At 35.3% G+C, this 14,614-nt stretch overlaps 1 protein-coding gene across 3 annotated transcripts in view; it reads left to right on the top strand.

Moving 5' to 3' along the window:
* Window positions 1-14,614, top strand: part of ZNF644 (zinc finger protein 644) — a gene marked incomplete at both ends in the record, with an annotated part of 57,922 nt that overhangs the window by 34,947 nt on the left and 8,361 nt on the right. Inside the window, 3 exons of one of the 3 annotated variants that reach the window (XM_084244350.1) lie at window positions 634-2,846; window positions 2,949-3,665; window positions 3,844-4,449. In XM_084244350.1, the coding sequence (XP_084100476.1) occupies window positions 634-2,846; window positions 2,949-3,665; window positions 3,844-4,449 (3,536 nt within the window). Of the gene's footprint in view, window positions 1-633; window positions 3,666-3,843; window positions 4,450-6,347; window positions 6,471-14,614 lie in introns of all 3 variants that reach the window. The other 2 variants (XM_084244348.1, XM_084244349.1) reach the window with 2 other exon arrangements.

The following is a 14,614-nucleotide window of genomic DNA, read 5'->3' as shown; positions in this document are numbered from 1 at the left end:
GCAATCTTTATGTGAATTTTTTAAAGTTTGTTTTCTGTCTTTTAACATACTAATTTATCTAGCTTATGTCTCTCTGTGGATTTATGTTGCTTTTCCCTATGTATTTTGTATATATGAAACATTGGGTGGTTGTTGCCTCACACAAAGAAAAAAAATAACCTTTTACACATTTTTGAAATCTTTCCTTTTTTGAAAGTATTTCTTCATTCTGGGAAAATTATTCCCAATTTTCCATGTAAAGATTAGAATTAAGGGGCCTCCCCGGTGGCGCAGCGGTTGAGCGCTGGGTTGCGAAGCTGCCCGCAGCCTTTGCAGCGCCGGTTCAATCCCCGGCTGCTCCCCGGCCACCGGAGGAGGGTCCCACATGGCGCGCAGACCTCTCCTGCCACCCGCTGCTCCCCTCAGCAGTGTGCTTCGGTCCTTCTGCCTGCTCTGCTCCCCGCTCTGGCTCTGGTGAATTCTCTCACCCTCCCACACTTCTGACTGTACCCAGTGCTTGTATAAATAAATAAATAAAAATAAATCTTAAAAAAAATTAGAATTAAGCTAATAAAAATGTGTATTTTCAACTTCCATGCATTCTAATGGTATTCTTTCCCATGCAAATCTAAACTTTTTTTTTCCATTTTCTAGAGTAAATGTGTTAAATGGGCTTGCCAGCAATATGGATGATTTGAAGACAAACACCGATATTTCTGGTGCTAAAGAAGAACTCCTGGATGACAGCAGTTTTATCTCAGATGAAGAAAGCAGAGTTCATACACCAAAAGATTGTCAAACATCATTTCAGAAAAACAATACCTTCACTCTGCCTGAAGAACTGTCAAAGGACAAATCTGAAAAAGCCTTAAGTGGAGGCCAGTCTACTCTATTTATACATGCTGGTGCTCCTACCGTTTCTAGTGAAAACTTTATCTTGCCTAAAGGAGCTACTGTTAATGGACCAGTTTCACACTCCTCCTTAACTAAGACTTCCAATATGAATAAAGGCAGTGTTTCATTGACTACTGGACAGCCTGTGGATCAGCCAACAACAGAATCTTGTTCAACTTTGAAAGTGGCAGCTGATCTTCAGCCATCCACACCACAGAAAGCAAGTCAACACCAAGTTCTATTTTTGTTATCAGATGTAGCACATGCGAAGAATCCTACCCATTCCATTAAAAAACTACCTACCTCTGCTTCAGTTGGTTGTGACATTCAGAATTCAGTAGGGAGTAGTGTAAAATCAGATAGCACTTTAATAAATCAAGTAGAGGTGGGTGAGAATAGGGAAGATTTATTGGTAAAGGATGATTGTGTCAATACATTAACAGGAATTTCCTCAGGTACAGATGAATTTAGGTCAGAAAATGATCCAAACTGGGATCCCCAAAAAGAATTCATTCAGTTTCTTATGACTAATGAAGACGCAGCGGATAAAACTCCAGGTCACTCTAAAGTTGGTTTAGAAAAAAAGAGAAAGCGAAAAATGGATGTAAGCAAGATCACCCGTTACACTGAGGATTGCTTTAGTGATTCTAATTGTATACCCAATAAGTCAAAAATGCTAGAAACAGACTTCCTGGAACAGAATGAAGAACTACAAGCAATAGACTCACAGAAATATACGTTATCAAAAGTGAAGCCTGAATCAACTGATGAAGAGTTGGAATCTGTGGATACTTTTCAACATCTAATTTATAACCCAGATAAGTGTGGAGAAGACAGTTCACCTGTTCATACTAGCACTTTCCTTTCAAATACCTTAAAAAAGAAATGTGAAGAAAGTGATTCTGAGTCACCTGCTACTTTCAGCACCGAAGAGCCATCATTCTACCCCTGTACTAAGTGCAATGTGAATTTTAGGGAGAAAAAGCACCTCCACAGGCATATGATGTATCATTTAGATGGGAATAGCCACTTTCGCCATCTTAATGTTCCCAGACCATACGCTTGTAGAGAATGTGGACGGACATTTCGAGATCGTAACTCACTTCTAAAGCATATGATTATTCACCAAGAAAGAAGACAGAAGTTGATGGAGGAAATTCGTGAATTGAAAGAACTTCAGGATGAAGGAAGAAATGCACGATTACAGTGCCCTCAGTGTGTGTTTGGTACCAACTGCCCTAAAACATTTGTGCAACATGCTAAAACCCATGAAAAAGATAAAAGGTACTACTGCTGTGAAGAGTGTAACTTCATGGCAGTGACAGAAAATGAATTGGAATGCCATCGAGGCATTGCCCATGGAGCAGTGGTAAAATGTCCGATTGTCAATTCTGACATAACCCAGAGAAAAGCGCAAAAAAAGGCTTTCATGAAAGACTCTGTTGTAGGATCATCCAAAAAATCAGCTGCCTATGTATGTAAGATGTGTCCTTTCACTACTTCAGCCAGAAGTATTTTAAAAAAACACATGGAGTACTTGCATTCATCATCATGTGTTGATTCATTTGGTACCTCTCTTGGACTTGATAAAAGAAAAAATAACGTCCTAGAAGAACCTATAGATATCGATAGCACTAAACCTTTAAGTAAACAGCAGTCAACCACATTTCCAAAGAACTCTGCTTTAAAACAAGATGTAAAGCGAACATTTGGATCATCCTCACAATCAAGTAATTTTTCAAAATTCCATAAGCGGACAAACAGAATACAAAAAGCTCGGAAAAGTGTTACCCAGTCAGGTGTAAATGTGTGCAATCAAAGCAATTCTCACAAGACTGTTATGATTAAAAACAGCGTTGACCAAAAACCCAAATATTTCCATCAAGCAGCAAAAGAAAAATCTAATGCCAAGGCAAATAGCAACTATTTTTATAGACACAAATATGAAAACTATAGGATGATCAAAAAATCAGGTGAATCGTATCCTGTGCATTTCAAAAAAGAAGACACGAGTTCATTAACTTCTTTACATCTGTTTTCATCATCAAACAATTCTCACAATAGTTTTATTTCAGACCCGCATAACTCTGACACCAAAAGGGCAGAAAACTTCAAAGACCATAGGCGTGTAGCTGCAAAGAGAGTAAAAGAATCTAAGAAGGGAAGTTCTACTGGAGGAGAAGACTTGGATAGCTATCCAGATTTCTTGCATAAAATGACTGTTGTTGTTTTACAGAAACTTAATTCTGCCGAAAAGAAAAATAGCTATGAAACAGAAGATGAAAGTTCCTGGGATAATGTTGAGCTAGGTGACTATACCACACAGACCATAGAAGATGAAACCTATAATGATATTAATCAAGAACATGTAAATTTATTTCCTCTATTTAAAAGCAAGGTGGAAGGTCAGGAGTCTGGAGAAAATACTACCCTTAGTTATGATCAGAATGATGGTTTTTATTTTGAATATTATGAAGATGCTGCAACTAATAACTTTTTGCATGAGATACATGATCCTCAGCATTTAGAAAATGCAGAGACTTCATTGTCAAAGCATGGTTCTGTCTTTCATTGGACTGATCTGTCTCTGGAGAAGAAATCGTGTCCTTACTGCCCAGCAACATTTGAAACGGGTGTTGGGTTGTCAAATCATGTCCGGGGACATCTTCACAGAGCAGGATTAAGCTATGAAGCCCGACATGTTGTATCACCAGAACAAATAGCCACAAGCGACAAAATGCAACATTTCAAAAGAGCTGGCACAGGGACACCTGTTAAGCGAGTTAGAAAAGGTAAGTTCCTGTAGATCATTTGGGCTAATTGTCCTTATTCAAATTCGAAGGATTTGAAGGTTTTATTTGAATTGGTCTTTATTATAGTCACATAATTTCACATGTCAGTTAATTAGTTTTAAGGTGGTCAATTTATTTTTAAAATTCTGATATAACTCTTACAAAAATTTTTTTTTAGCTATAGAGAAGTCTGAAACCACTTCAGAACACACTTGTCAGCTCTGTGGTGGTTGGTTTGATACTAAAATTGGATTGTCAAATCATGTTAGAGGCCACCTGAAAAGACTTGGAAAGACCAAATGGGATGCTCACAAATCTCCAATCTGTGTTCTGAATGAGATGATGCAAAATGAAGAAAAATATGAAAAGATCTTAAAGGCATTGAACAGTCGTCGTATTATTCCTAGACCTTTTGTAGCTCAGAAACTTGCATCAAGTGATGACTTCATATCCCAAAATGTTATACCTCTTGAAGCATACCGTAATGGCCTAAAGACTGAAGCTTTATCAGTGTCTGCATCTGAGGAAGAAGGTCTGAGTTTTTTAAGTGAATATGATGAAACAAAACCAGAACTGCCCAGTGGAAAAAAGAATCAGTCTCTCACACTGATAGAACTGCTTAAAAATAAAAGGATGGGAGAAGAAAGGAATTCTGCTATTTCTCCTCAAAAGATACATAATCAGACGGCAAGAAAGAGATTTGTTCAGAAATGTGTTCTTCCATTAAATGAAGACAGCCCGTTGATGTATCAACCGCAGAAAATGGACTTGACTATGCACTCAGGTAAGAGGACACTTATGACTATCTCATTTAAGATCAACAAATATTATTATGTTTACTTTACTGGAATATTTGTAGAAAATGCTTTTTCAGAATCTTTTATTTAAGCTGCTTTTTTTGCAGAACAGATTGGTTATACTCTCATTTCTATATAAATCTTCAATTGATGCTCATCAGCACTGAATTCTGTGTGCCTTATTACTTGGTCAGAATGTAAGGTGAGAACTAAAGCATAAACAAACAGCTGATCTGTAAAAATGAAATTTGCTGTGGCCTGGGTGGTTCTGTGGCTGGGAGGTTGACGTTGAAAAGCATAGCATTACTGAAAAGGCAAACCTTTGTCATATGTTTGCTAGTTCTTTAAAGTGATAATGTTCTCAAGATTTAGCTGTTGGTTTTCCTACTGCTTTGGTAAAACAAAACAAAACAGACTCTCTAAGCCGAATGGATTGGTGTCTGATGTGTGTTGTGATTAACCCAAAGAAACTTCTCTCCAATTCCTCATTGTATTGTGGGATAGTTTAGTTTTGGAAAACTGTTGTGAGTATAAAACATATTTGTCTGAGGTTTTAAATTTTCCATTGGTGTACTAATGGACCGAATGGGTGGTTTGGCTTAGTGCTTGTGCACCAGCAGTTTTTCCCTTTTCAAATGAATATTTTGTATTTCTTGGCAAATGATGTAGCGGTTGAAGTAGCCAAGCCTTATTTGGTATTGTTAAGTCTGTTTTATACTTTTAGACTTGAACAATTTTAAGTGTCTTTAGGTTCCTTTTGGTGGTTAAGAATGTTGGATATTAAGTTTGATGTCTCACAATTTTAGTACGGTGTCGAATGTAATTGATGAATGGATTAATAAGAAGTTACTGTCATGTCAATTTGTTTACTTTGGGCAGCTACTGGGATATCTAACTATTCTTCAATGCAGTTTTGATACAAGGAAAAGTTACTGGTATTGCAGTAGTATGAAAAACAGTTTATTTTGTATGGGCTTCTGGTTAACGGGCTTCTGGTTAATAGAGCTCTTTCTCATGTGAATAGTCTTTCAAAGTCAATTTTTCAACATTTTCCAGGAGGATAAAATGTAAGGAAGATGTGTTAACTGTGTTGAACAAGGTGCAGTACACTTCAGAGAGGTAAAGCATATTTGTGGCTATCACGATAATGTTGAAGAAACCAATTGAAATGTGTGGAGGGAATGAGGGTTGTCTGAGAAGTTAGGAGTTTCTTATTGTTTCAACTGTTTTCTTTCCTGTGATGCCTAAAATGTTAGCTTGTTGATCATTTATTTAGCACAAAGATTTTAGCAAAAACTTCAAATCATTAACTTTCATTATTGATTGCGCATTCAGAGTAATGAACATAAAATGCCCTGAATAAAATGTTGTGTCTAACAGCTGTTCAGTGGTGTGTTTTACCACCTTTTCTCCCAGCCTTCATCAGAAAGCCTAATTTAGTATTGAGCCTTTTACGGTTTTGTGGATAAAACACTTTAATTACCACTTTGTCAACTAGACTTTTTAATTCTTTTTATTGGTGATGTTGTAAGCTTTGAAACTTCTCAACAGAACTGTGCTATTCAAATCACAGGATTGTATTTTAGGTTTAGGAAATGATCTGCGTAACACAGAAATCTGCAAGAAAGTGATAATAGGTGTTAAATCCAGAGAAGTTCAGAGGTTCAAGACATTCCTCTTCCACCTTTCCAAAGCATGGGTTGGCTCTAAATACTAACTACAAACTAACAGTAGTTAATTTGACTCCCCCTCCCTAGTTTAAGTTACGCTAATTCAATGACCGTTTTTTAAAACCACCTTTATTATGGTACTTTTCACGCTTTTAGCTAAGAAAATTTCACTTTTTGAAGTGAGAACTGGATTATAGTTTTCTTTTGAATGATAGGTATGCCTGTGAAGCTTAGAACATGTGTGCATTGCAATACGACGTTTACAAGTGCTGTTAGCCTGTCCAACCACTTACGCGCTTATGCACGAAAGAAGAGTGCTGGACTTTTGACTGGTACAGGTATGTTTGAACAGATAACACAGCAAGCCTGTTTGATACAGTACACATTTTTTTCTCACCGGATTGGTGCTAATTCAGATGATATTTATAGCTTCCTTTGGTAAGCAACAGTTGAATCTGAATACACATTAAATTTCAGCAACTTGTAAACCGTTAGGTAAAATTTTAAGCAAGTTACTCATTTTCCTTTGGCTCTTATTGGCTTGATTTTTGGGGAAAAGAGCCCACTGGAGGTGTGGAACTTTTGAGTCTACATTCTTCTCAATGATTTTTAAATTAGACCTTTTTTCATTTTTTTTTTTAAATTTATATTTGTTAGGTGATTCCAATAAGACACCTCCCTTTGGTTAAAAGAGATTGTGGTTCTAGATTGGGAAAATGCTTTTATCAAGAAAGGAAATTATAATGAAATTTCAAGTGTGTGGCTTGATTAGAAAACTAAGCAAATTAATGAACTTTCAATAGTCTTCAGAATCTTTGGTTGGCAAGTCTTTCTTAATAATGGCCCATGGACCACTGACTAGGTTCTTTTAATGCCCCCAAACTGTAGTTAGGATTAATAAATATAGCTATGCGCTTAAATATTAACATGCACATTTCTGTGTTATTTTGGGTTGGTTAGCCCAACCTTGCAGATACCTCTTCCTACTACTGGCCTATGACAATTTTATTAGTTTACTCATATGTAATAACTGCTTCTTAATCCCTCTAAATTGCCTTGTTCTTTTCATTTGTAGCGTTTCAAGCTACTGTGCTTTAGCAACTCCATTTCTCTTGTATCTTAAAATATATGTTCTTTTCTAAATGGATCTCCATAAATCCTTTTGCCTAAAATTCTCTTCTAATCTTTTTATTTCTCTTGCTCTTTTAAATCACTGCGTTCTGCTTTCTTCTAGTTGTTGTTTTCCCAACTTTTTTGTTCTTCCTCACGTCTTCCTGTGGCTTTACATCCAGTATGTTCTTGCCACCAAAGAAACACTTGTGTTCATGCTAGTATCTTTCTTCTGCTTCTTTGCTTTATCCTTTGACTTGATATACAAATGAGCAAGGATGGCTGTTGACCATCAATATTAGGAGGAGGAGGAGAGAGTGAGTTTTGCTTTGCTGGAATAGCCCTCTTACTGTGGGGCTATTCCCCCACAGTATGATATTCCCACCTTCATCAGACTTGGAAGGTGATTGCAGACATTAGAGGCTGCAAAGCAGTGAAAATAAGAGACTGTAGAAACGTGAAATCACTATTATTGTTATCATAGTCACTCTTACTGAATACTTGCTTTATGTCAGAAGCTATACTGTGGTGCTTACTTGCTAAATATTTAATCTTCACAACCACCACATGAGTTATAGGTGCTATAATTCTTTTCATTTTATAGGATACTAGGACTTAGAGAACTTAAAGCAAGTTGCCTAGACATCTACAGTTAATATTAGGGAAGTTGAAATTCAAATCAAGGTTCTCCTATCCTAAACTTTTTGTTTTTAATCAGTATTATTATATACATAATGAAAGCATTTGAATATCCTAAAATGAAGGTGGGTTTGAGCAGGGTAGTATTATGGTGAAGACAAGAGTCTAATTAGAAAGTATAGGAGTCCAAGAACAGTTAGACCTGAATTACATTTTAGAGGATATTAGAAATGTTCCATTCTGATTATTCAGGCAGATTATACAAACTTTCAGCAAAGCAGATCTCCCCAGTACAGATTTTATTATAGTCCATTAAAAAGTGCTTTACCTCATCTGAAAATTCTTCAAAAGAGGATTAATTGTTCAGTGACCTACCTTCATTGACCAAGAGTACACTTGAATGAATACTATATAAACTAAAAAATGTCATTAATAGAAAAAATGAGGACATATACCAAAATCACTAAATACTAACCAAAATGTTAGAAGTGTTAAAAAATATAGTGTGTGTGCTTGGCAGTTTTAGGACAAAGAAAAATGAAAAGTTGAAGAAAGTTGGGAGGAGGCAGGGAGTATTTTCCACAGCTGATGCCCACATAGAAGAAACAAACAAACTTATGTTCCCTTTCCTTGGAAATTTTGAAACTTTCCCTGGATTTTTAAAATGTTCTTGACTAGTAGAGCTACGCAGATGTCTGCTGCTTATTCATGCCAATTAAGATTTTTTTAAATCAGCTTTATTAATTTTTTTTTGTTGACCAAATGTAGAGTTCTATATTGTATTTATAAATTCCACATGCTTATACTCTTCCCCACTGGCATATTCTAAACTGCTACAAAGCAGTGGTCCTAACCTGTCATCTTGGAGGGTTCCACTGGGTTATTATTAGAAATTCATCAGTTCATGTGAATAAGAAGCATTATTGTTCAAGAATATATAGATATATGATATTTTGATGAATAAAAAGCATTCCTCTTTTAAAATCTTTACATTAATCCAAGTTATCACAAAACTGGAATAATGTAAAGGGAAAATAGGAAGGAATAAAGCTTCCATAAGAATGTCTAGTATTTGGTCTCAAGCAATTTTCATTTATGTGGATTTTAAATGATGTGACCCACTCTTGAAGGAAATACTTAGATATTCCTAGGCTAAAGACCTGCTTGATTACCTGTGATAGAAGAATCTATAAGCTTTCTTAGAAGTGCCCAACCCCCTGTCTTCTGTAGGAACTGGTGGCCTTTTTGAGGGAGAGGTATAGTCCATATTCCAAATACAGGAAATCTAAGTTTAAAAACTCTGTCTGCTTTCCTATATATTTACTTACTCAAATACTTGCAGTATGATGATTCTTGATCTTTTTTGGGTCATTAGAAAAGTCACGTGCTCCATCCCAGAAATGTACCCTTATTCATCCACTGATTACAACAAAATTTTTTATCTAGACTTTGCATATCCCTTAAAGATTATCATCCATAGACCTTCTTTGACAGAATACTGAGAGTGGGGAAATGCAAAAATAAAATGAAGTAATAGAAACACAGAACTGAGAATCAGGTACTCAGAAGTCTTTTTTAAATTAGTGAATTAGAAAATGCTTAAAATGCCAGAACTGTGTAACATCAAAAACAATTTATATTATCACAAAAGTAAAAGAAAACATCATTCCTAATTTTAGTAAAAGGAACTAATAATGAAAACTTTGGAATAAAAGACATGGAGAGGTGGCGGTACTGGGTATAGAATTAAATTGTCAAAAAAGAATACACTTCACAGATTAAAATTTTGCCCAGAGCTGACTCAGTTGATCAGCCATTTGGCAGCTTCAAATAAATTGTTCAGTTTATAATTTTATGTGCCTTCAGCTGTGGATAATCATTTATGAAGCATTTACTTTTATTTAATGGTCTTTGTCTAAAGGTGGTAGTGCCAGAGGGTTTCCTTTATAATCCTGTATTGTAAATCCAAGGCATATTCCATATTCAGGAATTTATCCCAACTAATATAGGCTGCACTTTATTTATTTATTTATTTATTTATTTATTTAAGTTTTTTTTTTTTTTTTAACGCACACAAATGCTGGGGAACAGGCCAGAGGTGCTGGGGGCCAGAGACAGAGTGGGGAACAGAACAGGCAGATCTACTGAAACACACTTATAAGGGGAGTAACAGGTGTGACAGGAGAGGTCTGCTGTGCCATGTGGATAGCTCCTTGGCTAGGGATAGCACTTGTGCTGCAGAGGATCGCCTCTTGCGCCACCAGGGGGGCCCTAGACTGCACTTTTAGTAGACTTTTTCAGATTTTGCTTTCTTTAGATTAATTTTTTGGAAATGCATATAGCTTTGTCCTAGTTAATTCCTTATATATCAAATAAGAACATAATTAGAACATTTTCATTAAAAATCAGAAATTTCATGTTGTTCAAATTAGATGTTTTTGACTTTTAATTTTAGCTGTTTGTTTTTTGTGTTTAGTAATATTTAAATCAGTGATGTTTTTATACTAAGTATAAAAGTTATTACTAAATTTACTAAGTTACTCAGTAAACTAAGTATTACTAAGTTAGCAGTCGAGTGACTCTACACACTGGTTAGCCCTTTTTTTAAAAAAGATTTATTTTATTTTTATGCATACAAGAGCTGGGGTATAGGCCAGAGGTGAGGGGGGTGAGAGGATTCACTAGAGACAGAGTGGGGAACAGAACAGGCAGATTGACTGATATACACTGCTGAGGGGAGCAGCGGGTGAGTCAGGAGAGGTCTGCTGTGCCATGTGGATTGCTCCCTGGCTGGCCAGGGATCGAATTTGTGCTGCAGTGGCTGCGGTTAGCTTCATAGGTTGCATCTTAATACCTTGCACCACCAGGGAGGCCCATAGTTATAAAATTTCTAAAATAGAATTAAGACAAGGTGTATTTTATCAACTTAATCAGCAGTTAGGAGTAAAAATATTTTGAGCTCAAAGTAATGTCATTAAGATGATTGCATGCTTGCACAGTCCTCCTCAGTGGTATATATTGATCTGTTATCTCTTGGAAAGAAGAAAGAACAGCAGTAGTGTGGTGTGCAACATTTTATTGGTACTTATCTCTTGGAAAGAAGAAAGAACAGCAGTGGTGTGGTGTGCAACATTTTATTGGTACTCCATTTTACATCTTGAGTACTCCATGTACAAATTCATATTCAGACACATGCATGCCTACGCATGCGTGCGTCCACACTCACCTGTTCACTCACTCATCTTACTTGACTATGATGCACTCTGTTTTGTTCTTTTTCATTAAAAATTAATGTTAGTCTTGACTCAGTAAATTAAATTACTGCCCACTAAGAAGTCACTATCCATAGATTGAAAACACTCACTATAAGTGACTTTTTCTCTTAGGACTAATATGACCAGAATCAACAAAAATGGTAATATCATAGAAATCATATGGTAAGAGAGGAAATTTTTTTTACTCTTTGTTATCAAATTTTTATCTGTAGATCATATTTTTTTCATCAAATGCTGACCTTTAATACTTAAAATAAATTGAAAGTATCTCATTACTTAAAATTAATACAAGAAATATATTTATGCAGATAAGGGGGAAGGGCTCCAGCTCATTATCTTCAGAACACTTCCATAATGTTTTAGGAGTGTGAATGTTGCTCTTCAATAATTCACTCATAAATTTTTACGAGAAATTTTTTGAATTGGAACTAGAGTCTTTCAGTCATCCCACTACTGTAATATATCGAAATTCTTTTTCATAAAGTCAGTATTTTGTTTTTCATGCCATCTGCTTTTAAGTGGAATACTAAGTTACATGCTATTTAATAGGATCTTTTGCCTATTTTCAGCTTTAATGATATAATTGGTAATAGAGGCCTGCAACAATAAGTGCTAATGAAAATATAACACAGTGCCAGGTGCTGAGTGGGTGTATAAGCTACTAGAAAAGTAATTCTTGTATTGTAGAAAGTGCTGTTGGAACATTTTTTTGCTGTGATGGAAAGAAAAAATAGTATTGTGAAAGCTTCCCAAGGTGCACTAAATTACTTTTCATGAATGTCTCCACAGTATCTTTTAAAATACTATTACAGTATTGCATCGTCACGGACATTATATGCTTTTTATGGTGGTCCATTGGGCCCAAAAGAGTACAGATAGAAAATTTTAATCTCCTTGTTATTATTAAATGCTAAAGGAGCAAACCAGCTTCAAGTTAAAGCAAATGCCTTAATAATTTCTCTAAGACTAGTTTGTGTGGTGAGGGGGCATACATGAGAAAAATAAGACATGTTCCTATCATTAGAGAACTTAGGAAAGGATTATTGGTAACACATGTAAAACTAAAAATTAAAGAACTATGCAAGATAGTATTCAAATAAATGGTGTATAATGGCTGTAAGTGTTGTTGGACTTCAAGATGATCATTGTAGTATAGGCCTCCTTTCAAGGGGAGCTACAAATTCAGTTTTTTTTTTTTTTTTTCTTGCTGCCTTTTTTACCATTTATCTCAGTGTTCATTAGACTGCAAAAATAAAAATAAAATTCAAGTTGGTGTGTTTTGTGTCATTATTTTTTAAATGAGAGAAAAATAAAGGCAGTAGTCAAGTTCATTCACTCAACAAAAATTTTAGTTGTTGTATTGTATTGACCATGCTGGCCAAGGCTGTAAAGACCCTGTACTCTGGCTGCATAAACGTAATTATAATGCAGTATACAAATATACTAATAGATGCTAATAAGGAAAATTTTGGACTGTATTACCTAGATCTTGAATTTGAAGGATGAGTGTTTTTAGGAAGAAGAGGCGAAGTGGAACATTTCATTTAGAGAGAAAAACAGTGTGGTGGGCACAAAGGAAAGAAATAAGTAATTCAAGAGGTCCTGGAAGATTCACTTCTAGGAGTTTGAGAAGACGGTTAATGCTTTGAAGCTGGAGTTAATGTTTTGAATGTTTGCTAAAAAAATTTAGAAAGTCATCAATTAAGGGAATGTCATGGTCAAACTTACCATTTATTTGAAAAGTGATCCCTAATACAATGAAAAGTGGGTTTCCATATTTTCTTGACTTTTACTGACTTACCTCTGTGGTATGATTTTTCTTTAAGAGTGCATATTTGTATGTATCTACATGCCAGTGTATCATTTATTCAAGATTAGCAAGGTAATCAGTTGTTCAAGGATTTTCCCAGTAATCAAAGACTAGTCCCAAACTTAATTTTATCCTAACCATTTTGATGATAATTTTTTTTAATGTTTGTCTTGTTTCTACCTTGTGAGGTAGTACACTGTTTAATCATTGGGGTATTTAGTTATGGATACTAAGTGTTTTATTATATCAGCAAGAACTGAACTCTTTACCCACAATTGTGAAAAGTTTTCGGTTGATTTATTAACTCATTTAACAGGCATTTTTTCAGTTCCTATTCTGGTTTATTCATTGTCCTAAATACTACAGAGATAAATTGGAACCGAAGCACATATAACTGTAATGCAAGACAGATATAAGTAACATTAGAGATATTCATGAAATACTGTGGAAGTTAAGGTGGAGAAGAAAGGTACTTTTCCATTAGACCAGGATGTAGTATGGCTTTTGGAAGTAATATTTAATTTGGACCTTTAAGGACAGCAATTGAAATGGAAAATGGAGTTCAAGAGAGGGAAAGGAACATTCATGAAGAAAGGAACAACTTGGTACTATTTGGGAAGTTTATTGAAAATATTAGGAAGTGCGAGAGAAGGCATTTAAAGATGGGACAAATAAAGGATTTAGAATGGCAGAATGCTAACCTGTAGTGTAGCAATTAATTTTGTAATGTGGAATAAATAAAAATAATCGTAAGAATTTGTGTAAAGCCTTTAAAACTGCATTTTAAATAAAAGCAATTTGGTGTGGAGGTAGAGAAATAATAGATGAAGGCGTTTTAGGAGTCCTGAACCAGAACAGTGATGCTGGGATATTAGAAGAGACATAGTAGATGTATGAGCAACATGGAAGTAATGAAAGCAGAATTTGGCAGATGAGTTAATTATAAGAATATGGGAAAAGAGACAATGTCTAAGGGTTCCATGTCTTGTTACTGGAAGGATGGTTACCAGTACAATGAATGAATCTTCTACGTGGTGCTTGCTATGAGAAGTGTGGGCTTCATTACTTCTCTGGCTATCTATCATTCATCTAGCAACTCTTCATCATCCAGCTGTCTACTGTAACAAGGCAAATAAATAACCATGCTTATTGATTCAGTACATTTGTTTTAGGAGAATTAAGCCTAGAAGTTATGTGCCATTGGAGCATAAAATATTTACATTTTTATAATACCTGCTTTTACTGGCCCATTGGCTATACTTTAGGAGTGGCATTTGATTGATAATCTTTATGACCAATGCCTTATTTTTCATAAAAGTATTACTGTTCTCCTAGGTTCTGTGAGTTTTGCTTTTTATATCTAGTTTGGTTTTTTGTTGTTGTTTGAACTTTTCTTAACCTGTCTAATAAAGGTATTAGACAGGTTGTATGTCTTTATTAGACAGGTTGTAGTGTTGTGTATGCCTCAGCTTCTATTCTAACAGAAAGTTCTTGAAAGCTTTCATTAATCTGCATTAAAATACAGCTAGTCCTTACAGTAATGAAGCATGTTACAGGCCAAAACTTAACTGTGGATAATTTGCTTTAAGAGACTTCATGGAAATAAAATAATACACAGACTCTGTCTTTTGGAAATCAGGACAAGAGG

This window comes from Talpa europaea (genome assembly GCF_964194135.1).
Source record: "Talpa europaea genome assembly, chromosome: 9".
NCBI lineage: Eukaryota > Metazoa > Chordata > Mammalia > Eulipotyphla > Talpidae > Talpa > Talpa europaea.
Note: the sequence above shows the minus strand (reverse complement) of the source record. Positions and strands in the feature narration are given on the sequence as shown.